Genomic DNA, 26,633 nt, shown 5'->3' with positions numbered 1-26,633 from the left:
CAGGCATGTGTCCCGACTGGGAATCAAATCAGTGACCCTTTACTTCACAGGCCCGCACTCAATCCACTGAGCTACACCAGCCAGGGCCCTGTTTTTTAAAAGATTTTATTTATTTATTTTTAGAGAAAGGGGAAGGGGAGGTGAAAGAGAGGAAGAGAAACATCAATATGTGGTTGCTTCTCCTGCATTCCCTACTGGGGACCTAACCTGCAACCTAGGCATGTGCCCTGACTAGGTATTGAACCTGTGACCCTTTTAGCTCACAGGCCTGTGCTCAGTCCACTGAGCTATACCAGCCAGGGCATATACCTGTTTTTTGTTTGTCTTTTTTTTTTTGGGGGGGGGGGTTCAGGTTGGCAAGAAAATGTAACATGTTTTTTGGTGTGCCACAGGTTTTTAGTGATTAGTGTTTATGTGTGCTATGACGTGAAAAAAGTTGAAAATTGCTGATTTATGTAATCAGGATTTTAATAAGCACCCCAGGTCAAATAACTAGTATAAGTACTTCAGTGATTTTGATGCTAAGTTATTGGAATGTATGTTAAATACAACTTTTCAAAATCATTACTATTGTTTTAAAGTTAGGTGGACCTGTTTGTGCTTTCAGCACTTTTCATATTTGTTAATTTGTTTTAAGAATTATTTTGAATTTTTTAAGTGAAATTCTCAATTCAGTTTGTGTAGACTGCACAGCTAGGAAAGGTAGCTTGGAAGGAAAGGAAATCACCCCAGTGCCTCCAGCATCCCACGTGTGTGTGGTGAGGAGTCCCATTCCAAGTGGGGACACGTGCTGAGATTTCTCATGGTCCAGGAAAGAAGACTTGGGTTCTCTCCTGACCTTTGCGTGTATTGAAAACTTCTTAACTTTACTAGGACTCTGTTTCCTAAGCTATGAAGCAAGAGTGATACTATCTGTTCTGTCTACTTGGGAGTTTTTATTGTCATGACACATGTGGATGGCCTTTTTAAATTACAGCGTGTGATAGGCATGTACAATTTTATCTCTGGCTGGGTTCTATTACTATCTCTTTGAGAAGTATGAACAAACTCTTTTTTTATAATCAAGCTAACTTTATCTTGTTTTCTAGATTGTTATTTTGTGTCAGTAAGTAATCCATGAAGTGCCAACATGGGAAAGAAACGGACAAAGGGAAAAACTGTTCCAATTGATGATTCTTCTGAATCTTTAGGTATATTTCACCAATTGAACCCTTAAAGTGATGTTTGTATCCCTAAGTGGACATACTTTAATGTGTAAAAGTGGGATAAAAGTTTGCATTATTGTTCTGTAACTTGCTTTCAACTTAATGTTTATATGTAGTACATGTCATCTGATAGTCTGCAGTGTTTTAATGGCATGATTATTCTATTGACAAAAAAGACTATGGATGCATACGTATTTCATGATTTATTAGAGAGTTTGTTGTTATAATTTCAGGTAACTCTTAACTTTTCAGTGTTATGAATGGAGCAGTCATAAACATTTCTGTACCTAAATCTCGATGCACATCCAACTATCTTCTTTGTGTAGATCTTAGAAGGAAAATCGCTGTGTTAAATGGCATAAACACTTTCAAGGCTCTGTTGGTTGTGTTGCCAAGTTATCTTCCAGAAATGTGTCACTAACTCACTGGCCCCCCACAGCTTGCTGCAGGTCCTCTTTCCTTGAACCTTTGTCAGTCCTGATTGATATAATTCGTAAAATTCTTTGCTGGTTTGCTCGTTGAAAAGGTTGTCTTCTTTTTAGTTCCTGTCTCTCTACTTACTGGGATTTAGTAGTCTTTCTATGATCTCATTTGCATTGATAGTCTCGTGGTGCAAACTGCTTGGACATAAAGCTCTTCGTGACACTTGACTCATCTCCAAACCTCCTGGGTCTCTGAAATAGCTGATGCCCTTTTGAGTGGCTCTCAGAGCCTTTTACTGACCTGTTCCCAAAAGCACTTTCAGCCCCAGCCCAGCTGCTGTGTCCACACAGGTGTACCTTCCATTCTGAGGGGGCAGCACATACTTCTACATTCTATACCCTGTGCCTTTGCTCCTTGGACATGTCCTTTCAGATTGCTTTCAATCCCTGAAGTCATAGTTTAAAGTGAGAGCTTTGAAGTAAAAAAGACTTGAGTCCAAATTCTGTCTAAGCCACTTAGTAGCTGTGTGACATTGGGCACGAAATCTTAGTTTCCTCATCTGTCATTGGGGATAGCAGTGACTTCTGCTAGGATAGTTTTGAGAATTAAATTGAGATAATGTGTGCAAAACATTTAGCACAGTCTTGGGCTTGTAAGTATTTAATATCAGAATTTTAAAAATGATTTTATTTATTTTTAGGGAGAGGGGAAGGGAAGAAAAGGAGAGAAACATCAATGTGTGCTTGCCTCTCATGCACCCCCCCCCGCCCCCCCCCCGACTGGGGACCTGGCCCACAATCCCGGGCATGTGCCCTGACTGGGAATCGAACCAGTGACCCTTTGGTTTGCAGGCTGGCACTCAGTCCACTGAGCCACACCAGCCAGGGCTTAGTATCAGAAATTTTACTTGTGGCTGGTATTTTCTAAGACTGAACAGATGCAAACTTCTGTTGAGTTTACTATCTGTAGTTGTGAAGCTTTTGGGGACCTTAGCCTTCTCTCCCTGTACAGTTGTACCGTGTTTTGGAGGTTGTGGTATGTGTGTTTGTTTCTCTGTCTGTCCTGCCGGAATGGGAGCCCCTCACCAAGATGCACCGAGGCTCCATCACTCTAGGCTCCCTGGGTCCTGCCTCAGCGCTGGGCCTGCTGCCTGAAGGAAAGACCTGCTCTGCAAACACTTTAAAATAAAGAGAATGATAAATATGATACTAGGACTCAAAGAAATAGTTAAATAAATTAAAGTGAACTTTTGGTGGTGGTGGTTATACTCAGAATCGCAAAAACAGCAACATTTCAAATTTCTGTCAAGTCTGTCACATAATCAACTCATTCAGATGTCAAACAAATGTGAGTTATCAGATCACCTAACAGTCTGTGTACAGAGTAAACTCATCTTGGAAGTTCACACAAAGGGTGAGCTCTGAGACTCTCGGAAGAAAGCCACGTGTCGCCTCACGTGCTCCTGTGTTGTCTGTTTTACCAGAACCTGTGTGCAGACACCTTAGAAAAGGGCTGGAACAAGGTGCTTTGAAAAAGGCCTTAGTGAACGTGGAGTGGAATATTTGCCAAGACTGTAAGACGGACAATAAAGTAAAAGATAAATCTGAAGAAGCAACAGAAGAAAGCCCTTCAATTTGGCTGTGTCTTAAATGTGGCCACCAGGTATGCCTAGGTTTTGCTTGGCGTTTTCTACACTCTGTGACTGTCCTTCAGAAGGGGGTGCCTGAATACAGGGAGGGTAAGTAGGGTGCTAGCTCGCTGGCCGTGTTCCCTGGGGGACAGGTGCTGTGGCTGAGGTTGCTGGGATTTGGGTGCCTCATTGGGGTGTGCGCTGCCACCGCCTTCTGGGAAGCTGGAGGGGAGAGCTGCGTGGAGACACCGGCCTCTGTAGGTCTGAGGACCAGCTCTGGCTGTGGCATCTGTGCACAGAGCAGCCCTCGGTGGGGGGCCCCAGGGTGGGGCGGGGGACTGGCCTTGGCCAGGGCCACTCCCTTTCTTTGAGGATAATTCCTGGGGATGAACAGACAGCTGTGAGCTGGCAGCTGAGAGATGGAGTCCCTGGCCCTGAGGGGCTGGCTGGTGGCAGGACGGCTCACAGACATGAGAGGCCGTGGTTTGAGCGGCCAGGGTCTTGAAGTCACCTCCGAGGAGGCAAGTTAGGTTTGTGTTAGGAAACTGGGCTGCTGACCATGATGCTTGAAGATGAATCAGAGACCATTTTTTAAAATTTGCTTTTAAATTGAAATTTTATTGAGATAATTGTAGATTATGTGCAGTGGAAGAAATAATATGGAAATGTCACTGCACATTCTGCCCAGTTTCAGTGGTGATGTCAAGAACTGGAATAGATCACAACCAGTATATTAGCATTGACATACTCCTTGCATCTTAGGTCTCCCGAGTTTTCCTTTTCCTGGCGAGAGAGGGGGGAGAGAGAGCGCGCCGTGTGAGAGTGAGTGTGCGTGTGAGTGTGCGTGTGAGTGTGACTCCGCCACAGCTGACGCTGAGCGGCCCCCACGTCATGTGGGCCTCTCTGCTGCCCTCGTGTGGCCGTCCGCCCCCTCAGCCCCAGGCAGCCGCTCGTCTTCTGTTTCTTAAACCGGGCCCTTTAAGAAATGTTGGGTGCGGTCGGGACGGGCTCCTCCTCACTCGCACAGGGACCAGAGACTGGTCCAGGTGGGGTGCCGGCAGCAGCCCCTTCTTACCCCGGAGCAGCATTGCCTGCCAGAGCAGGTCCCCTTCCGCAGGATGCCTGCGCCAAACCCTGTTTTTGGCAGTTTTGAGTGACGCTGCTGTGAACATTTGTGCACAAGTATTTCTGTGAATTTAAGATTTCATTTTTCTGGAAAAATGCCCAGAAGTGCAGTTACTGAATCATGATAATTAAATGTTTAGTTTTCAAAGACGCTGCCAAAGTGATGTCCAGAGTGGCTGTGCCACTTCAGGCTCCTGCGTTGGTGAGTGAGGCGCCCTCTGCGTCCCTCCGTGGTCAGTGTTGTGGCCCGGTTCCTGTTCCTTTTGTTTTTTGTTTTTGTTTTTTGCCATTCTTATAGGTGAACAGTGAAATCTAATCATGGTCAGACAATTTGTAAAAAATTGTTAGCAAAGAATGTATTTACTTATTTGCCTTTGAAAGGTTTTCATTGAACCTCTCACATTCATATGGTGAGCATGAATGTATTTTGCTGCTTCAATTTTCCAGAAGATGTTTCTTCTTATACATTTTATGTATTTTGCTCCCTTTTAAATTCCTAGTGTCAGTAGTAATTATTACCTTTCGTCCCACTGTATTTATCTTTTGCATTGTTAGCAAGTGATTCTCAGTTTGTTTTAAGACAACTCAGTTTGTTTTTATGTTTCAGATGATCTCCAATGGTGTTTTCATTCTGCAAATTAACATCAGATTTAATTCACTTTAGAATTAAATGTGGAGTGGGATAAATTAAATCAGCAGTCTTTGATACCATAGGTAAAGGGTTATAAGCCATTGAGAGATATTTCCCCTCCAGAGTATATTCTAGCTGCTCTAGAAGCAGGACCACTTCCTGCCCTGCAGAGCAGGGGACTTGGCCTGATGCCGACAGACAGGCAGTCCAGACGGTTCTGTGCCGGGGTGTCTTATGCATTGGAAGCCAGTAGTGGGAGATAGCTGACATACTCATAGTACCCAAATCAATAAGGTCAGTGGTGAAAACGAAAAATGTGTCTTCTATTTTATGGAAAAATGTAAACAGACTTTTTGGCCAACCCAATATATAGGTGACGAAAGGGGCTGAAATTAGGAAATACCATTTAGGAAGCCAATGTGGAGTCTGAACCAGCTAGACACGGTAAATGCCTATGTCAGCATGGTCTGGTCGGGGCAGGAAAGGGCAGGCTAGAGAGGAAGAGTTCGTTTATCTGTAGTTTTCAACATGCCTAAGTCTTAACAGCATCTAGACTCTCTTTAGAGTCTAACATCTTATTTTCAAGACTATAAGAATGACAATTTCTTGAGCCACCTCCTTGTTCATCATAGATTTTGAATTCTCTCCTCTTTTGGTGAATTTTTGTGACCTTGAGGTTTATGTCGTGATTCTCCAGGGCTGCGGCAGGGACTCTCAGGAGCAGCACGCTTTGAAGCACTACATGACGCCAAGGTCCGACCTTCACTGCCTGGTTCTCAGTCTGGACAGCTGGAGTGTGTGGTGAGTGCAGCCTCGGGGCCCGCTGCCCGGGAGTCGCTGGAAGTGCTGGAGAACGAGGCATTTGCAGTTTTTAAGGAGCAGGAAAGCTAAAATGCTTGTACTTGTTTAAACAGCGCTTTCAGAAGGCTAGAGGATGTGATGTTCTGAGAAGTTTCCGCTCAGTGTTGTGCAGACAGATAAGTGGTGTATGTGGAAGGCTCGGGGAGCTTCACCTTTATTCTTGCTTGTGATGCTGTGAAGCACGTGGCAGGTTGTTTCTATTGATAGTTTAAAATTGAGGCTCTAAGAACACATTCCAAGTAAACTGAGAATCTTGTAAAACTTTGGGAATGAATCTGCATGAAAATAAATGTCAGGCTGGTTTGTGTATTTCATATATTTTAACATCATTAAAACGAATTTTCACGTATTTTTAAAAAGATTTTATTTACTTATTTTCAGAGAGAGGGGGAGGAAGAGAGGGAGAGAAACATCACTGTGTGGTTGCCTCTCCCATGGCCTCTCCTGGGGACCTGGCCCAAAATCCAGGCACGTGCCCTGACTGGGAATCAAACAGTTCACAGGCTTGTGCCCAGTCCACTGAGCCACACTAGCTGGAAAACCATTTACACAGTGCAGTTCACTGAACATTGTCAGTTACAAAATTTGTTAATTTTGATAATGTAGGTTTGTACTTTGAAGAATGCATAGAAAAAAATTGACCTTAATGTCATAAATAGCCATTTCAGTGAAATGTTTGTTTGGGGTTTTTTTTTGTAGTATTTATATGTAGCCATAATATGGATAGTCTTCAAGAAAACATACAAGGATTCATTTTCTCCAGTGGAATAATTTGATGATTACACACTTGGATTCCAGGAATTATAATCTGTCCCTCTTTTTGGTTGTCAGTGTGTCACTTTCCTCTCTGGTCTTTTGGGGCACAGGTGTTACCTGTGTGATGATGAGGTCCAGTGTTGCAGTTCACGCCAGCTGGGTCAAGTGGTTGAGTATGTCAGGAAGCAAGCCTGTGTCGCAACTTCAGAATCAGGTAAAAAAAAAAATCACTTGTTTCTTGATATGCACTGTAACATTGATTTATATATCCGTTGGTGTTTAATTTACTGGATTACCCAGCATTGCATATAGCTGAATAACATTTATTATGGTTGGTTTTGAACTGTGAAACTGAGAGTATAGGTAATTCTGAGGTATTGGGATTAGAAAGGAATCTGAGACATCAGTCAGATGCGATGAAGAGGCTGGACTCAGGCCCGGAGACGGGGACGGGCAGTCGTGCCCTGCATGGGGCTGTAGGCAGACTTGCTTTAGATCAGAGTCCTTCTGCTCTGATGGTAGAAAAGGGAAGTACTTGTAATTCCTTTGGGAGACCAGATGCTCTCAGCGGTTTTCCACACATAATTGATTGGGCTGGTGTACATGACTAGCTTTAAGATTGTTTAGATTTTTATGATCACAGACGTATCTTTGGCAGAGCCAGAATTGTTTATTCCTAACTTCAGAATTTTTTTTTTTGGCTCACAGAATTCATTAAAAAATGTATTTGATGTCCACATTTTTATCTGATTGCTTTATATTCCAATTTCACAAGGTATGGTGTGGTCATTTGTAAAACACTTTAGTGCATTTAAAAAGGGGTTTATGCTAAAAAGCATATTCTGTTTGGTTTTATTCGTCAAAGTAATGCTTATATCAGTTTTGAATGTATGTACTGGTTTTTGTTGATGGTAATTTACTTATATTTATTAGAAAACATTTAAACTCAAACAGGCAGCAGATAATATCAGGTGAAATGCACAAATGTGGTGCGCTGTCCCAAGTATAACTTTGCACTTGGTATGGCTGTATCATACATTTTGCTAAATAGTTTCTTCTTCTTTGTTTTTCTAAAGCAGCAAAAGATAATGGTAACATTGAACTTGAAAATAAAAAATTAGAAAAGGAGAGTAAAAATGAGCAAGAGAAAGAAAAAAAGGAAAATGTGGCTAGAGAAACACCCACAAATTTTACTTCCCAGCTCACCGTGAAGGGTCTCAGTAATCTGGGAAATACGTGCTTCTTCAATGCAGTAATGCAGGTACCAGCGTTACTTCTCCTTCTCTGCAAATCGGGTTTCCGTATTTGTTACTCACAGTATTGAGTTTTTCCCCTCTAAGTAGTTTATTTCCACAGTTTTAAAGAAAACCTAAGGCTATGCTCACTCTGTGTGTCAGTAAGACATTGTGCCGAGCACTAGGGTATAGTGGGGCTCGAAATAAGGGTGACCCCTGCCCTCTGAGAACTTCCCCTCAGGTGGGGGGAGCACAGGCCAGCCCAGCTGAGAAGCAAATCCCCGATACAAGTGGGTATGGGTTGGGGGTGAGGGCAGTGCCCTGCCCAGGTTCCCAGCTGCCCAAGCTAGAGTATTGAGCCACAGAGCATGGGCCAAGGAGCATCCAGTACCTTCTGTTTCCTAGACAGAGACAAGAGAATCTGCAGCATTGGCAGTGACCTTCTGTTCTGATAGAATGGATTGCTTTGTCCTTAAATAATTTTCCTTTTTCATCCTGTATTACAGAATTTGTCACAAACACCAGTGCTCAGAGAACTCCTGAAAGAAGTAAAAATGTCTGGAGCCATTGTGAAAATGGAACCACCTAACTTGGCACTAACAGTATGTACTTTAAAATTCTCTTTATAGAGCCCTGGCTGGTGTAGCTCAGTGGACTGAGTGCAGGCCTGTGAACCACACAATCGCGGTTCGATTCCCAGTCAGGGCACATGCCTGGGTTGCAGGCCAGTTCCCAGCAGGGGACTCATGAGAGGCAACCACACATTGATATTTCTCTCCTTCTCTCTTTCCCTTCCTCTCTAAAGATAAATAAATAAAATCTTTAAAAAAAAATTCTCTTTATAATCAGTGATTTTCTTCTCTGAATATCCATATTTTAAGTTATTTTAAAGTGTTGATACTCATTTTCACCTTTTTTGTTTGTCTTGCTTTAGGCTACCAAGTTAAAGATTATTAGACTAACAGAAATTATTAGGGGCCTTTGCATGTTTTTAAAATTGTTTCTTAGATTTTATTTATTTACTTTCAGAGAGGGGAAGGGAGGGGGGAAAGAGAGGGAGAGAAACATCGATCTGTGAGAGATACATGGATCAGTTGCCTCTCACACGCCCCCAAGTGGGGACTAGGCCCACAACCCAGGCATGTGCCCTGGCTGAGACTCGAACCAGCGACCTTTCAGTTCACAGGCCAGCGCTCAATCCACTGAGCCACACCAGCCAGGGCAGAAATTATCAGGGAGGGGCCTTCACATTTATTTGTTGCGTCTTCGCCATGTTTTGCTGTGCTCTCATGTTTGGCTTCCTCCTTGGGAATGTTATTGATATTTGTAAAGCTCTAGGCAGACAAATGTGTAGCCAAATGAATTTTACCTTACCCATTTTTATATTTATGTTTTGCTTTAGGTCTTTTCGTCTTAGGTAATATAAGTTCCTGATAATCTGAAACTAAAACAGTAGAACCAAAGTCTTCATAAAACAATCTATGACCAGAAACTTTCTGCATCTTTTGATATACATTTTGAACTTTTAAATGGACAGCTCTATCAGTAACATTGGCAGTATGGGTTGACTAGTTACATTTTGCTAAAATAAATGATTCTAAAACTGGAATGAAGAAAGATTTTTTTGTTCCCAATTCAGGAGCCCTTGGAAATCCACCTTGAGCCTCCAGGCCCTCTGACTATGGCCATGAGCCAGTTCCTCACTGAGATGCAAGAGGCCAGGAAGGGTGTTGTGACGCCCAAGGAGCTGTTCGCCCAGGTCTGTAAAAAGTGAGTATCTGGCCTGGCTTGTGCTTTGAGTGTAGCGGTCAGGCACTGAGAAATTCATAGCATAGAAGCAGCCCAGTATATACATCAAAGTGCCGTTTATTTCATTTGGATTGAAAAAAACTGTGCTTTGTGTGAAAACGAAATCTGCCAAGGGTGTTGTTGGACTACACAGAAATTTTGAGAAAGATTTGGGTGTGATCCTAAGATTTTGTAAAACATGTTTCATGTTTTAGTAGACTCTTCATTGCCTTTCTCTTTCTGTTTTTCTTTCTTTCTTTCCCCCCTGCTGCAGAGCAGTGCGTTTTAAAGGCTATCAGCAACAAGACAGCCAGGAGCTGCTTCGGTATTTACTGGATGGCATGAGAGCAGAAGAATACCAAGTTAGCATATTTTGACCAGTGTTTTCATTATTTCATCTCATTAACTTCTCTGTCATTTGATGTTTGAAGGGGTATCAAAGCAATGAAAGCTAGTTATTGAGACCATTGGATGGAAAACTTTTTTTTTGACACCAGTCTTTTTGGCCAGTGTGTTTTAGTCCTGAGGATGAATGAAGAGAATCAGAAAAGACTCTCCTTTTTGTGATGCTGTTTTGTGTGGCATTTTCAGCATCATTGTTCCTTAGGGTTCTGCCATATAGGCCGGTCCCCTGAGAGCTCGGAGAGCTGGAAAACGCCTCTCCCGGCCCATGGCCCGGCAGCAGCACCCGTACTCGGATTCTGAGGGCGACTCGGCGAGGCAGCCCTCCGATAACGAATACTGTCCTTCCATCCCATGTTCTCTCCTTAGGACATTGACGAGATGCTTTAGGACTTAACTCTTTGTATCGATTAGCCAGTGGCAACATGGGTTTCATTATTTGTCATTTTGCTTAAAGTCATAGAACTCGTTGATGACGATAAGTGAGGAATTACTGTATATTCATTCATTTTGTACATTTGTTGCATTTTGAAGTTTTCAATTCCCAGGATGTAAAGTAACGTATTTGGGGATGTGAATATAATTAATAATAGTAATAATGTAGTTACAACAGCTAATATTTATCTCGCCCTTATTTTATGTCGAACACTGTTCTTAGTATTTTATGTGAATGACCTTACTCAGACCTCACAGCCATTCGGTGAGGTAAATGTTGGAACCATTTACTCCCCTTGTAGATTCTGGAGCTAAGATGTAGGAAACTTCAGTGCCTGGTTCAAGGTCACCCAGTGCCGATGCAGCTGGGCTGTCGCTGCTGGAGGCTGAGCCTTCGCTCTCCCTGAACCATCCTGCCTCCAGGACACGCCGTGTCAGTGGTCTCTCCGAGGGAGAGGGGCGTGTTCTGAAAGCTTAGGTTCCAGGCGATGACAATCGGGAAGTGATAGGGTGGGGTTATTCATGGGTTTGTGGTTTTGTAAGTGGTCCTTTTTAGCTCCTTTAATTGATTTTGAAAATGTGATTTTAGATGTGTTAATTTTTATTCAGTAACTTTGGGGAGCTAATTCTTGATCATGTTCTTAACTTGATCACATATTTTCTAGGAAAATAGTTATAAAATTTTAAATTTAATAGTATGCGTATATCCATTTTATTACTTTTAGAGAGTGAGTAAAGGAATTCTTAAAGCATTTGGTAATTCTACTGAAAAATTGGATGAAGAACTAAAAAATAAAGTTAAAGGTAATGTCTGACTTTTTGAACTAAACCACTATAGTTGAATCCTCTGCACTGTAGGAGTGGAGTGCTGGCACTTTTATTTTGCATCCAAAGTTATTAACGTGCAACTTCTCTTTATTACCATTGATGTTAAAAATTTGTTCAGTACACCGAAGGTGGATGTTTTAGAAAAATTTAACTTCTGGTGTATTCTTTTCATGCAATGTTATAGTGAAATTTACAAAGCTAGAGAGAAGGTGACATCACAGCTTCATTTCTGCAGAGCTTAGACTTCCGACTGGCAGTGATAGGTGACTTGCACTTGTCCATGCGAGTCGTTCATGGTTGTTCAGTACGCGTGGAGCGAGGTCTCTCGTGACCATGTGGCAGGCAGGGGTGAGCATCACTCTGCGCAGCAGGCCTTGTGGTGACAGAGGCCTCTCTGTGTCCTGTCGATGTCGCAGCCACGTGTTGGCTGTTGAGCCCTTGAAATCTCAGCAGTGCAACTAAGAAGCTAAAATTTTATTGCTTAATTTTCATTAATTTAAATCTAAATGGCCACAAGTGACTAGTGGCTTCTGTGTTGTGAACCACAATTTAAAACTGACACATAGCAGCTCTTTGCCTCTTTGGCACCTCAGCCTGAACAGAGACTCTCTCTTGCTGTCACGGTCTGTCAGGAGACGTGTTTCCATAGAAACCGGCCTCTGTCATTGGAACAAAGCACGTGAATTTCATGTATTTAGTAAAAGAGGTGACCCAGGTAATCAAGTTATGACACCTTAAGCTAAATTTATCGAGATTAGTTTTGGAACAAAGGGAAATAAAAGATTTTTGTCTGAAGCATTTTCCTGAAATTTTTTCTTGCTTGTTTTGTTTTTAAATGGAGTTAGTCTTAAAATTCACAGAGCAAGTTGCATGTTGGAATGTTATGAGGGGGGACCCCCAAAAAGAATTTATTTATAAACAGTTGTGTACTTATTCTAAGTCATCTTCAAAGTAGTCTCCATTTGATGCAAAATCAAGATGGTTTTGATACACCTATTTGATACACCTCTCAAGATGGTTTTTCCACTGCTCAAAACAGTTTTTGAACTCATCGATTTTGATGCCTTTTAGTGCTTCTGCCATTTTTTGTTTCACCTTGCCCATGTCAGCAAAATGTTTCCCTTTGAGGAAACAAAAAAAAGTCTCTCAGGGTGAGATCAGGTGAATAGGGAGGGTGAAGGTCAGGGGTCACGCTGTTTTTGGTCAAAAACTGCTGCACACTCAGCACACTGTGGGCAGGTGCACTTGTAAATCATCACCCATCATGAAATGGGCAAACTCAGTGAAAGAGTCTTAAAAAAAATTCCCCGATGCCAAACACGGCCTCTCACAACAACACCAATTGGTCCACTGAACTAGATGGGCTCCTAGAACACTCACCTAGCAAGGGAAGCCTATCCTACAAGGGCCTGCCCTCCAGAAGATGATTTTGGGTTTTTTGGCTCCCCCCCGACCTCGCACCCACCGTAGAGCTGGAGATGAGCTAGAGTATCATCCAGAGTCACCTGTGTGCTCATTTTCCAAGTGGAGATGGGTAAACAGCTTCACTGACTTGCACAGTGTGTTTCCCACCGACTGGATCTTAGATAGGAACTTTTTCTGAACTTTTTCTCACCAGATGTGATGGTGTGAAATTCTGTTACTCTCCAAAGTGCACTGTGTGCCACTGACTAGCAAAAAAATTCTGGTAATTATGAATAGAGAAAAACAAGTCAGATAGGAATTAAAAATACAGTTTTAGGGTTAGAGAGGTTAAGTAAGTAGTTTTAGCATATTCAATTAACTTTACAAGTATATTTGATGAACTTTCTCTCCCCTTGCAGATTATGAAAAGAAAACCTCGGCACCAAGTTTTGTGGACCGCATCTTTGGGGGTGAACTAACTAGCACTATCATGTGTGATGAGTGTGGGACGGTGAGTTGGGGTCGTGTGTGATTGAGTCACTACGTAGGTATAGTTTGTCATTTGTGGCTTTCGAAAACAAAGGTCTCATTCTGTAAGCTCTTCTCGGTTGAACTCCCCAGACGTGTGTAGTTTTGCGGGGGAACTGTGAGTGCCCCTGACACTGGGAGACGTGAGGTAACATGTTGCTTTCGTTCCCTAACCTGGGGTCCTCAGGGCTGCGTCCCGTCCCACCTTCTTTAGTCTGTGTATTGCAGCTGAGCCCCAGGCCCCGTGGTCTTACTACATGATGTTGACAGTGCATCTTTTCCCTCCTTTTATGTTTTCTTTTTTGGCTGGTTAAGGTCTCCTTGGTTCACGAGTCTTTCCTTGACTTGTCTCTGCCAGTTTTAGATGATCAGGTAAGACCCTGGAGCTCATTTTATTTAAGTATATTTTTCCTGTGTTAGGTTTTATGGGGAAGCCTTGTTCCCTTTTCCAAATTTGTATATTACCAGCCTGTGGAGAATTTTTCTGAGTGTATTTGAGATAGAAGAAGTTTAAATAGTTGGACAAAGGATGGAGTACTTTTTTTTTTTTTACAAAAAAAGGCGGAGAGTGTTTAGAATTCTTTGTAGATGGTTATCTTGATTAGTATACATCTAGGGACATGTTTTCTTTATATTAAAATTTACTATTTTTATTATTTAAGGCTCACCACAAGTCCCTTACAGTCATAAGTGTTCATAAGTGTTAATACAGAACATCTCAGTTTTAAGCCATATTAATTTGGTTGTTAGTAGTAGTAGGAAAAAAGAACATGTTATGAATTTTGGATAAATCATTGTTCAACTTAATATGCATTAGGAGTCCCTTTATTCACTGTAACTTAGTGAATAATATCTTACCAAATCTACTTTATTTTCTTTGTCTAAAACTCTTACTTACACATACAGAAAGAAATGGATAAAAAGAAATGCCTGTGTTTGGACAGGTAAATTCCTGTGAACAGAAAGTGCCTTTGGAAATAGGCACAGTTGCATTGTGGTGAGCACATGCCTGACGTGGTTTATACTGTTCTTTTCCATCACACTTTTGTCTGCAGTTACTTTTTTTACTGTTGGTTTACTCATTTGTTAGTATGTGGAGATTGCTTCTTAGTATTTGAGATGAATGAGTTTTGTCCTGGATGTATTTTCAAACGTTATGTAAATAAAATAGTGTACAATAGGAGTAGAAAAAGATTTAAGTAACATGAAATCTGTTCACCAAATACTAGTGGTAAAATTTTATTTTTGGCCCATATTTTCTCCATATTTTTAAGAGTGGTAAGAAAAGTATAAATGATAAAAATCTGAAAAAGACAATGGAGAATGAAGATAAAGACAGCGAGGAAGAAAAAGATAATGACAGTTACATAAAGGAGAGAAAGGATGTTCTGTCGGGAACAAGTAAGCACTTACAGAAGAAAGCCAAGAAGCAAGCCAAGAAGCAAGCCAAAGTGAGTCACTGGGGAGAAAGCTGCACTGCTCTGATTCTCTCTTTTTTAAATTCTTTTTTATTTTATTTTATTTCTTTAAACATATTTTATTGATTATGCTGTTACAGTTGTCCCATTTTTCCCCCTTTCACTCCCCTCCATCCTGCATACCCTCTCCCACCCACATTCCCTACCTTTAGTTCATGTCCATGGGTCGTACATGTAAGTTCTTTGGCTTCTCCATTTCCTGTACTATTCTTACTCTCTACTTTTATTTTCTACCTATCATCTATGCTACTTATTCTCTGTACCATCCTCCCTCCCCCCCACTTGCCTGTTGATAACCAACCCTCCATGTGATCTCTGTTTCTGTGGTTCTGTTCCTGTTCTAGTTGTTTGCTTAGTTTGCTTTTATTTTTGTTTTAGGTGTGGTTGTTAATAACTGTGAGTTTGCTGTCTTTTTACTGTTCGTACTTTTTTTATCTACTTTTTCTCAGATAAATCCCTTTAACATTTCATCTAATAAGGGCTTGGTGATGATGAACTCCTTGAACTTGAGCCTATCTGAGAAGCACTTTATCTGCCCTCCCATTCTAAATGAAAGCTTTGCTGGATAAAGCAATCTTAGCTGTAGGTCTTTGGATTTCATGACTTGGAATACTCTTTCCAGCCCCTTCTTGCCTGTAAGGTCTCTTTTGAGAAATCCGCTGACAGTCTGATGGGAACTCCTTTGTAGGTAACTGTCTCCTTTTCTCTTGCTGCTTCTAGGATTCTCTCCTTCATTTTAATCTTGGCTAATGTAATTATGATGTGCCTTGGTGTGTTCCTCCTAGGGTCCAGCTTCTTTGGGACTCTGTGAGCTTCCTAGACTTCCTGGAAGTCTATTTCCTTTGCCAGATTGGGGAAGTTCTCCTTTATTATTTGATCATATAAATTTTCCACTTGTTGCTGTTCCTCTTCCCCCTCTGGTACCCCTATAATTCGGATGTTGGAACATTTAAAGATGTCCTGGAGGTTCCTAAGCCTCTCCTCATTTTTTTGAATTCTTGTTTCTTCATTGTTTTCTGTTTGGTCATTTTTTTCTTCCTTCTGGTCCACTCCATTGATTTCAGTTCCATTTTCGTTCTCATCACTATTGGTTCTCTGTACATTTTCTTTTATTTCGCTTAGCGTAGCCTTCATTTTTTCATCTAATTTGAGACCAAGATCAACCAGGTCTGTGAGCATCCTGGTCACCAGTGCTTTGAACTGTGTATCTTATGGGTTGGCTGTCTCTTTGTTGCTTAGTTGTATTTTTTCTGGAGCTTTGATCTGTTCTTTGGTTAGGGCAGATTTTTTTGGTCTGGTCGCACCTCTTAGGTAGTGAGGGGTGGAGCCTTAGGTATTCACCCGGGTGGGGCAAAACCACGTTGCTTTGCTGTGATGCTGTATGTGGGGGAGGGGTCCGAGAGGGAACAGTGGCTCTTGCTCCACTCTGCTGGATTTCACTTCCCTCGCTACCCACAAGCAAAGTGGGCCCAAAGTGGGTGCTGATTCCTGGATGGGTTGGCTTGTGTATGTTCTCAACATACACAACGAACTCTCTCTAACAAACTCTCCTGTGAGGCTGTGAGTTTCTTCCACTGCCGCCTGAACCCCTACAGGTGTTTTCAGTCAGAGGTTTGAAGCTTTATTTCCCTGCACTGGCTCATGGTTGTGAGGTTTGTCTGGCTCCCTAGTTGTTCCTCCCGGTTTATCTGCCCACCAATGTGGGACCACCTGCTCCACCAGCTGCCGCCGCTGCCACCACTGCCGCTGTAGCCCTGCTGGCCAGCTGCAGCCTTGCTCACCCGGTTCCGTGATCCGGCACTGGGTCCGCCAGCCGAAGCCTTGCCTGTCCCTGTCCTCCAGCCACTACCTTGGCTGCGAGTCCTCTCCGCACCCTCATCTCCACCCCTCCTACCGTCTGGACGAGTGTGTCTTCTTTAACTCCTTGGTTGCAGAACTTCCAGTTTGACTTTCTGTCAGTTCTGGTGGTTTTTTGTTTTTAAGTTGTTGTTGTCCTTTTGGTTGTGTGAGGAGGCACAGTGTGTCTACCTACACCTCCATGTGCTTTGTTTATTCATTCACATTTAAACTTTTTTTAAAAAAGATTTTATTTATTTATTTTTACACGGGGAGAAGGAAGGGAGAAAGAGAGGAAGAGAAACATCAGTGTGTAGTTGCCTCTTGTGCACCTGTCTACCAGGGATCTGGCCTGTAATAGGCGTGTTCCCTGACTGGGAATCAAACCCAGGACCCTTTGATTCACAGGCCAGCACTCAGTCCACTCAGCCGCACCAGCCAGGGCAACATTCAAACTTTAAAAATATTAATTATTTTTAATATTTAAAAATAAGTAACTACCTGGCTGGTGTAGCTCAGTAAATTGAGCGCGGGCCTGCAAACCAAAGGATCGTGAGGGCACATGCCTGGGTTGCAGGCCAGTTCCCACCAGGGGATGTACGAGAAGCAACCATACATTGATATTTCTCTCCCTTTCTTCTTCCCTTCCTCTCTAAATATAAATAAATTAAATCTTTAAAAAATAATGAAATAACTAAAAAATAAAAATTCAGGCATATAGTAACAGATCCCTTGACCCTTGCTTGAGCCCTGTCCTTCTGTGACACTGATGACCTCTGTGTGAGCTCACTTGTCCTCCAGAGTCTCTGGAAAATATGATCAAGTACAAGCATGTAGTTTTGTTTTTTCCCTTCTTTTACCAATTGTGCATCTAGTCTAGACCTTGTTTTTTATTTGTTTCTACTTAATTATATTCTTGGTGATCTTCCCATTTCAAGGCACAGGTCAGTTTTTTAATACCTGTCTGGTATTGCACTTCACAGAGGCACCACAGCTCACCTAACCATTTCTCTCTTGGCTGAGGGTGTTTGCATGGTTTGGTGTCACGGCCAGTGCTGTAGGACTGACCCTGTGCAGTTCCGTGTCACTTAACAGCACGAGATAGTCTTAGGAAGGAGCCGTTTGGCTGGCTTGTTGTGTGGGTATCACAGAGTGCACTTCACATCCCTGCATGGTGCGGCCGAGCACTCCTGGGCCACAAGTCTGTGCAGCGTGTCGTTGTAACAAGTCCTGCAGACATTGCCACGCAAGTGTATTCCTGGGTCTGTGTCCTGGAAGAGGAGCCATGAGAACACAGGGTGAAAGAGAAGAGGTGTCCCCATGGGGCAGGGGCTGGGACAGGGCGGAGCTGGCAGGACTGGAAGGTGCTCTGGGCGAATCTGGGATGGCGTCTGGGGCGGACTGGGCATGACTGTGGGCTTTCTGAATTTATAAAAATGTGGTTTCTCTCTACAATAATCGGTTAACCTTAGCCTACTGTACCTTTTTTACTTGATAAAAAGAATTATTCTAAAGAATAACCTGAAGAATTTTTAAAACTTTTCGAATCCTAGAATAACAGTTAGCTTAAAAGCACATTGTAAGCTACACAGAAATATTTTACTTCTTCATATTCTTACTGTGTATGCTTTTTTTTCTTTCTTAAATTGATTTTAGGGAGAGAGGAAGAGAGAGAAAGAAACATCGTTTTGTTCTTGTTTCACTTACTCACGCACTCATTGCTCGCTTCCTGTACGTGCCCTGACTGGAGATTGAACCTGCATCCACGACACAGTGGGAGGACTCTGACTGAGCTACCTGGCCAGGGGCTGTAAACCTGTTTCTATGTTTGAATTTAAAAACACCTTAAAGACCTTTTAATTAAAAACTAAGACTTCAGCATGCATAGGCAGGACATCCCTGGCTCAGTTGTCTCCACCTCCACATCCTGGCCCCGTGGAAGGGCTTCAGGACCAGTGCCACGCATGGAGCTGTCACCTCCTAGGACAACAGCCCTCCTTCGAGAACATCTGAAGTTCCTGCTTGAGGCTCCTTCTGAGGGGTGTCACTCAATTCAGAAACACGTCCGTGGTAGTTGGCTTGATTTGTTTCTTTTTCTCATCATAGATCTGCTCGGAGCAGGTGGTGCACCACGGACATTCCTCTGTGCTAACAAAAGCCTGTTGGTGTGGGGCGGTCCCTGTTGCAGACTCTCTAAGGAGCGTGTTAGATTCTGCAAAGGCTTCTGCTAAGCTCTTTGCTGCGAATTTCCTTGGCAATTCTTGCTTTTTTTCCTGCAGTTTCCTTTTTTTCTTGCCTCTTCTGCAGCTTTACATCCCCGAGCCACTTCTGACACCTGCCTGTAGGCCAGCTGCTCAGGAACTGGCTGTGCGCTCTGTGTGCCCGGGGCAGCGTGGCTCCCCACCTCAGCGACAGTCGTCGTGCTTCCACAGCCGCCTCACCATGGCCGGCCTCGCCGGGTGGTAGGGGCTTCTTCGGCTCCCTTATTTCACGGGGCCACCATCCTGTAGGTGGCCAGTTATTGAAACATCCTTACAAGCACGTATATTGTCTGTAGGGTTCATTTTGAGAAGAGGGATTGCATTTGTAGATGTGATAAATATTAACCTATTGCCCTCCACAAAGTTTGCCAATTTTTATTCCTGCCAGCAACATGTGAGACTCGTTGTTTCTCCTCATCCTCAACAGCGGTGTGTCATCAAACTGCTTGATTTCTGCCTGTGTGAGAGATAGTGTTAACTTAGTAAAATTTATTTTCCATTTATGTTAATATAAATTACGTTAACCATATTTTTATGTTTAAGAGTCATATGTGCCCTGGTTGGTGTGGCTTGGTAGGTTGGCGTCATCCAGCAAACCAAAGGGTCATCGGTTCGATTCCCAGTCTGGGCAGATGCCTGGGTTGCAGGCCAGGTCCCCAGTAGGAGGCGCATGAGAGGCAACCACACATTGATGTTTCTCTTCCTCACTTTCTCCCCCTCTCTAAAAATAACTAAATAAATTCTTTAAAAACGTCATTTGTCTTTCCTTTTCTTTAAAGTAGTAGTTCATATTCTTTCCCATTTATTAAAATTGGACTTTTTGAGGAGTTTTTTAAATTGAACATTGGCGAGTAAAATGACCCGGGTTTGAGGGGTACAGCCTGTCATACACCTGTGTATCTTTTTTGTTTCACGTGGAACCATTTCTGACTGAAGCACATCAGAGAGTGTGTCCTGGGAATGAAGCCGCCCTGTTCTAGACGGCATTGCTGTCTCCTCGGGGAACGTGGACCTGGGCCGCCTGTGGCGCCGGAGCCACTGCAGGGCGCTCCAGTCTGCTCCTCTGTGCAGACCATCCTCGGGCAGACGCTATGGCCCGTCCACACTCACCCCAGTGTGGCAGCTTCGTGATGGTCAGAGGGGGCTTATTCCTGCTTTCGATGGAAGAGCCTTTCTTCATGATTTGTTTGATTCCTGAAAGTAAAGGGACTTCTAGGACCAATTCTGGGAATGGGCTTTTTCTTACCAACTTACTCACTTTGGTATTTTTAATTAATAAGCCAGAAAACCTGATGTGGTATGTGTACACTCTTCTTACTTCTGTAAAAAATGTTTTATGCTTTTTACACAGAACCAGCGAAGGCAACAAAAAATTCAAGGAAAAGTTCTTCATTTAAATGATATCTGTGCCATCGACCATCCTGAAGACAGTGAATGTGATGCTGAAGTGCCACTTCAGGGAGAAGTGGGTGTTACATCCGACCATGTCTCACAAGAAGTTATCGATAAAGAATATTGTGTAAATCAGAAAGACTCGAATGGCCGAGAAAATCCGGTAGGAAGTGTCACTGAGCGTCAGAAGTGCACAGAGGACGTAGACACGGATAACGACCTGCAGGTTCTGTCGCCTCCCGCCGAACATCCTGGGGGCTTAAATGGTGCCTGTGTGGGAGATGGGGGCCCTGGGGAAGAGGACGTTCTGAGGGGTTTCAGGAACCTGAACTTGGATGCTGCTCTTTGCCCTGACGACGTACACGTGGAGGTTCTGAACGGCAGCTCTGTTCCCGGGAACAAGGTGTACGAGGTGGGGAACCAAGACCCGGCGACTGCCTTCTGCACCCTGGCCAGCAGGCAGGCGGTTGGTGCTGACGAGGGCTCCATCCAGCACTGCCTGTACCAGTTCACCCGGAACGAGGAGCTCCGAGGTGCCAACAAGCTGCTGTGCGAAGCGTGCACCCGGAGACAGCGCAGCGCCCCACAGGCGAATCCGAAAGGTACCGCTCCTCACGGGAAGTGACCTTAGTGCGGGTCAGGACCCGCATGGCATCTCTGCGGGGGGGTGCATGGGCTGCCTGTATTTGAACCGGCCTGCTGGCGTGCTGCCTGTCACGGCAGCATCCTGACGGGCAGTGCGGCTCTGGTGTTTCCACGGTTTCTGCCAGCTTCTGGACAGCTGCCCTGCCTACTCCCAGGCAGCCATAGTGGGAGTCCTCAGGGACCAAAGGGGCTGCGGAGTCCAGGGCACAGGTTTCCTACAATCTCCCTCAGATGGGGACGAGAGGCACTCGCGGAATGGGGGGCGGCAGGACGGGGCAGGTGCCTGAGGATGCCTGCTGACCATTCTCCAGTCTAGCTTTTGTGTATTTACAGGTCAGTACAGAGAGTAAACTGTTGATTTCATAGCCATTGTGCTTAGAGCCGTTGTGGGCAAACTATAGTCCACAGCTCCAGTTTGGCTTGCTGCCTGTTTTTTATGGTCTCTGAGCTAAAGTGGTATTTATAGATACATTTTGAAAGTGATTTTATGGTAGAAAACTCTGACTTTGAACCCCAATTAATTAAATATCTTTAAAAATAACTTCAGCAGACAGCAGTCATACTTTATTAGCATTATATTTTGGATTATATCAGTAAAAACTTATGGAAGTTTTGTTTTAAGTATAAATACTTACAAAATACCCTTCATTTGGCCTCTTGGTCCACAAAGCCCGAAGTGTTTACCTGGTCCTTTCAAAAGTATACTTGTCCTGGCTGCTGATTTTTGAAATGACTTTATAGCAACTGAATGCTTTAGAGTTCTAAACTGATTCTCACACTGCTGTAATTTTATTTCTTTTCTTAGGTGACAAGAAACATGTTTACACCAATGCCCAAAAGCAGATGCTCATTTCTCTTGCTCCTCCTGTTCTCACCCTGCATTTAAAGAGGTTTCAGCAGGTACCTCTTGTTACCTAAAATTTGTTTTAAACGCGTAACATCTTTATCTGTTAGTATCTCAAACTACTACTGTTTTTCTGATATTTCCCAATTCTAACTTCAAAAAAGTAGGAAAGTAAAAAATAATTCATATTGCTAAGGCAGATGTTTTGATGGAGATGCCTGTCAAGGTGAACAAATCTGGGCACAATTCTGCAGTTTTACTAGAACTCATGTTGCTCTTTTTAGTAACATGAGCATCTGACTGTATCCTTAATTTTCAGTTTAAGAAAAAGACAAGTTTACTAGTCACATGCCACACTTAGGAAAATGATGTGTTTCTGTTCTGTGTGTGGTACCTTATTTGATAAACAGACGTTGGATTTCACCCATTGGTTACTCCGGCTCTTCCACAAGATTTCTGCTATGAGTAGTATGAGTTTCTCTTCCCTCCCCCATTCCCCAAATGTCCCTGGAATGTTCTCCTCCCGTGGGTGCTGTGGGTTCAGCAAATGGGTTGGGTCTCTGGGGACTATTCCCTCAGTGTGGTTAGAGTGTTTCCCCCAAAAGTATTGTTATGGCTTACTTTTAAGCATGAAAACATCGGTATAATCTGGCTTTGCTGGGTGGCCAAAGCAGAAACACTGGGGTTTGCTTGCAGCAGCTTCCTTAAGGTGTGTGTGGTGGTGGGTGGGGGCCCTTTGCAGGACAAACAGCTCTCAAACAGTCCTGTCAGGGAGGGACAAAGACTGGACTAGGGCTGGGTGTTGTGCTTTGGGGCACTGGCGTGGGGCTCCAGTTTACTTAACACGCATTGCTTTTGCAGGAAAAGAACTTAAACTGTTATCCCTCTTTTTTAGGCTGGTTTTAACCTACGCAAAATTAACAAACACATAAGATTTCCAGAAATCTTAGATTTGGCTCCTTTTTGTACTGCTAAATGTAAGGTAGGTAAAAGTGGTCTTTTTTGAAAAATCCTTTCAAGGGAAATCATGTCTTACCAAATACTGCAACAGCAACTCGCATAAGTGAGAGGTTGGTGAAAATTCACTGGGTACTGGGTCTTTGATTTCTGTTCCTTCTGTTTTGAAGGAAGGAAGGTTTATTATTTCATTTCTTTAAGTCCTCGTGATTGTGGCAGACACTGTCTCGGGAGCTAAGCAGACAACGTGGCTGGTTGTCAGTCTGTGTGCACAGGCAGGAGTGGTTCTGGGGAGGCTCCGAGAGGGGTGTGTGCCTTGGTCGGCGCCACAGCAGCGAGACCTGGTGTGGAACAGAGCCGTGGGGAGTGGGGTGCGGGCTGCAGGCAGTTCTGGAGTTCCCAGTGCGAGGCTGGCAGGGGGTAGAGGGCAAAGCCTAGGGACTGGGCTGGGCAGGTCTTGGAGGAACCAGACTTTATGAGGTGTTCACTGGGGAGCCACGAAAATGGGTCCTGCGGATCTGTGTCCTCGGGGAGGAGCCACAGAAGCAGGTCACAGCAGATCTGTGTGTTGTGTGGACTGGAGGTAGAACGAGTTGGGAGGCCGTTGAGAGTGTTCAGTCTGTGGATGAACCCAGACAGCGGTCGGTCGGTTGGTCGGTCGGTCTGGAAGACAAGGTGGAGCCTTTCTGTACGCGCTGAGGGTGACCTGGGAAGAGGGGTGGTGTGTGACCCCTGGGCCTGGTTAGGGGACTGGACTTGTGGGCAGAGGGTGTCTTAAATTGAGGAGGGAAACCTGGGAAGAAGGGTGGGTCGAGAAAGGATAAAGTGTTCAGTTGGGGTACATCGACTTTGACATTCTTTAGCCATTCACGTGGTAGTGTTTGGGAAGCGTTGGGGCAGACGTGCTGAGGCCGGGGCTGCAGGTGGGTGTTTGGACATTGGCGCACAGGTTGTGGTTAAAGCAGGAAAGGCTGGCGTCTCGGCGGCCCCCAGGTTGAGGACCTGGGGACTCACAATACGTCAGCAGAAGTATGTTGAGTCTTACTTTACTTATGAAACTTGAAATGATAGATATCCTCCTTCCTCCCCAATCTAAAGTTTTCTGAGATGTATTCAGAGCTGGTGGGCAGAGTGAATTGTAATCAGTATGTTTGCAGGCTACTGCCATTTTTGCTGGTGGACAGCTTTTGGTGGCATTAGTTTTGAATACAAGGTCACAAAGAACCCATCTTTTGCCTAAAGTGCCAACGCCCTGTGTTCAGGCTCCAAAGAAAGGGCCAAGAGCCCCCAGTGTCAGAATAGTCGGAAAAAAAGACCAGGGAACAGTTAGGACCAGATGGCATGGAGGTCATGGCAAACCAAAGTGCTGCTTGCTTCTGTGGGTGGAGACATGAATGACATACTGAGGCTGACACAGGTTAGAGCAGCTGTCCCTAACCCTTTCAGTACTAGCGACCAGTTTCTTGGAAAACAGTCTTTTCCAGGCTGGGGAGGGGGGAGGCAGTGGAGCTCAGGCAGTAATGGGGAGGAAGCTCTGCTTGCTCACCTGCCTGCCACTCCCCTCCTGTCAAATGGCCGTTCTAACCGTGGCCCAGGGGCTGGGGACTCCTGTTAGTGGTTTAAGTCTGAGAGACATTACGTAGGTTTAGAGTCCAAGACGAAATCTAGAGGGTGAAGATATTTGATTGGGGAAGACCTGGGAGGAGGCCCGATGACACCAAGCCAGAGTGTCATCTATGAACAGGGAGAATGGGCGCCTGCTGTCCGTTAGGCTGTGCCTTCGTTTCCTGTAGTGGGAGGTGAAGTCGGCTGTCAGGAACAAGGGGCTGGCGGCGCGGCAGGTGGGCTCTGTAGTCACCCCAGCACTGCTGTTGCACTCCGTTTTGAATGTTGAGGTTACAGGTAGTACTTGGGAAGGAGGCCGAGAGGCCAGGAGGAAATGGGACAGGAGACCCTGCTGGGTGGAAGGTGAGCTGAGGGCTGAAGGGACGGGAGATCTTTGGCCTGAGCCTGGACACCCAGGACGACTTTGGGACAGTTCCAAGCGATGAGGCCGGAATGGACGGCAGTGACAGTGCTGAGGGTCACTGATGGACACTGGGGGTCCCCAAGGAGGGCAACTGGATTTGGGGTGAAGCAGCATCCAGTTCAGTGAATGGGGCAGCGACTGGAGCAGGGTGAGGCGCAGCAGCAGCAGCGAGGGGCAGGGGGCCTGTTGGGACGGGGCCTGCCTGCACTCACACGGTCCTGTGGCGAGTGGGCTGCAGCTGGCCAGGCCGAGCACCCCTCACAGAAACGCAGAGTGGGTTTTGAAATGTAATCCGAATGCTGGCCCTCTGCTGTAGAAAATTTAACTTCCATTCTGAGCAGAAACCAGGGTGCTGGAATGGTTGAGGTCCTTTGAAATTATTTGAGCCTGACACTCAAGACATTCAGGGAGGTTGTCATGGAAGTTTCTAGGCTATGAGACTCCATCAGGTGGCCTCTGGAAAAAGGTGACGACAACTGCCAGGGAGTAAGGAGGGACAAGACTCAGCAGACAGAGACAAGGTAGGCAGGTCAAGTCCAGATTAAGGGGTTTTCATTGTGGAGGTCAGACTGTAGGGTAAAAGCGTCTTGCCCTTGGTTCCTGTACGGATCGGACTACAACCAGCGTCTGAACCCTGTTTGTTCCTAAAGAATGTTGCTGAGGACAGTACCAGGGTGCTGTACTCCCTGTACGGAGTCGTGGAGCACAGTGGCACCATGCGGTCCGGGCACTACACAGCTTACAGCAAGGCGCGAGCAGCACACACTCGCCTGTCGGATTTTGTTCTCCACGGGGACATCCCACAAGGTGAGGCCTACAGAGTTCTGGCACTCAGCACACACGCAGCAAGCCAAATGACAATGAACTTGATTTTCTCTGTTGACACCTCATTTTCCATTTTCTTGACAGATTTCGAAATGGAATCAACCAAAGGGCAGTGGTTTCACATCAGTGACACCCATGTACGTGTCGTGTCTACAGATAAAGTGCTGAACTCACAGGCGTACCTTTTGTTTTACGAGAGAATCCTCTGAGTTTCAGCAAGTGCTTTCTCTGGAAATGCATTTAGGGCTTTTATAACAGCTGTAAGAATAATAAACAACTAAAGACTAAATCATGTTCACTTAAAATTAAGTCCGTGCCAGAAGCAATCATGTGTTGAAATACCGAAGGGAAAGTACATGCAGACTGACCACAGTTGTCAGCGGCTTTTAATTCTTGCTTCCAGGTCCTGGAAGGATTCTGAATCAAGTCCTCTGGTTAACGTGTCTGGTGGTGGGTTACATGCATCAATAAACGGACTTACCCCCAGATCTCGTTTTATTACTTAGGATGTTTACAGTTGTGTGGACTGACCCTACCAGGTATCGGACTGGCTGATGAAACTTTACCACTCGCATGTTAATTTTATAAGTACAGGTGTTGGATGTCGGCAGTGATATATCACTGGCAGAAAACGCGCGCCTGCAGTTCTGAGGCTACTGTGTGCACAGCTGGGCACAGGCTAACTGCAGTGCTCTTGCGATGAGCTGGACCAAGGCCACATTGTTGGGACTAATGGGGCACCAGGTCCCTTCAATGCCACTGTGCCAGAAAGCATTTGCAAACTACCCTCCCAAGAAACTCCTTTCACCAGGCAGCCAGCACTTCTGAGTCAAATGCAGCCTGAGAGCCGCAAGGACACCAGGCCTGCGGACTCCCTGAGCCTGTATCACCTTCACAACCTACTGAGCTCATCTTGAAACCAGTTCTCTGTAGTGCTTCCAAAATCCCTCAGGAATACCAATACAAAATTTCAAAGTGCTATCTAAAACGTTCCGTAGTCTATGTCCATAAAATCCATTTTACTGATCTTAAGATATGCTCTATGAATCCTGATTTGCACACACCAGGAGGTGCGGTTTCAGTTGTACTACATCTCTGTACTGTGCATTCATTGC

At 44.5% G+C, this 26,633-nt stretch overlaps 1 protein-coding gene across 5 annotated transcripts in view; it reads left to right on the top strand.

Annotated features, from left to right (window-relative positions):
- USP16 (ubiquitin specific peptidase 16) overlaps positions 1-26,004 on the top strand; it is a 28,439-nt gene extending 2,435 nt beyond the window's left edge. For 3 of the 5 annotated variants that reach the window (XM_037029681.1, XM_037029682.1, XM_037029683.1), the window contains exons 2-18: positions 1,089-1,190; positions 3,112-3,290; positions 5,712-5,815; positions 6,742-6,845; positions 7,708-7,892; positions 8,373-8,468; positions 9,506-9,636; positions 9,929-10,016; positions 11,217-11,295; positions 13,143-13,234; positions 13,567-13,623; positions 14,526-14,702; positions 20,178-20,820; positions 21,669-21,763; positions 22,603-22,689; positions 25,344-25,500; positions 25,603-26,004. In XM_037029681.1, the coding sequence (XP_036885576.1) occupies positions 1,130-1,190; positions 3,112-3,290; positions 5,712-5,815; positions 6,742-6,845; positions 7,708-7,892; positions 8,373-8,468; positions 9,506-9,636; positions 9,929-10,016; positions 11,217-11,295; positions 13,143-13,234; positions 13,567-13,623; positions 14,526-14,702; positions 20,178-20,820; positions 21,669-21,763; positions 22,603-22,689; positions 25,344-25,500; positions 25,603-25,727 (2,460 nt within the window). In that variant the 5' untranslated portion in view covers positions 1,089-1,129 and the 3' untranslated portion in view covers positions 25,728-26,004. Of the gene's footprint in view, positions 1-684; positions 778-1,088; positions 1,191-3,111; positions 3,291-5,711; positions 5,816-6,741; positions 6,846-7,707; positions 7,893-8,372; positions 8,469-9,505; positions 9,637-9,928; positions 10,017-11,216; positions 11,296-13,142; positions 13,235-13,566; positions 13,624-14,525; positions 14,703-20,177; positions 20,821-21,668; positions 21,764-22,602; positions 22,690-25,343; positions 25,501-25,602 lie in introns of all 5 variants that reach the window. The other 2 variants (XM_037029680.1, XM_037029684.1) reach the window with 2 other exon arrangements.
- Positions 26,005-26,633: the final 629 nt, after the last annotated feature.

The sequence above is a fragment of the Sturnira hondurensis genome, unplaced genomic scaffold, assembly GCF_014824575.4.
Source record: "Sturnira hondurensis isolate 20B ecotype Veracruz unplaced genomic scaffold, ASM1482457v3 Scaffold0020398, whole genome shotgun sequence".
Classification (NCBI taxonomy): domain Eukaryota; kingdom Metazoa; phylum Chordata; class Mammalia; order Chiroptera; family Phyllostomidae; genus Sturnira; species Sturnira hondurensis.
Note: the sequence above shows the minus strand (reverse complement) of the source record. Positions and strands in the feature narration are given on the sequence as shown.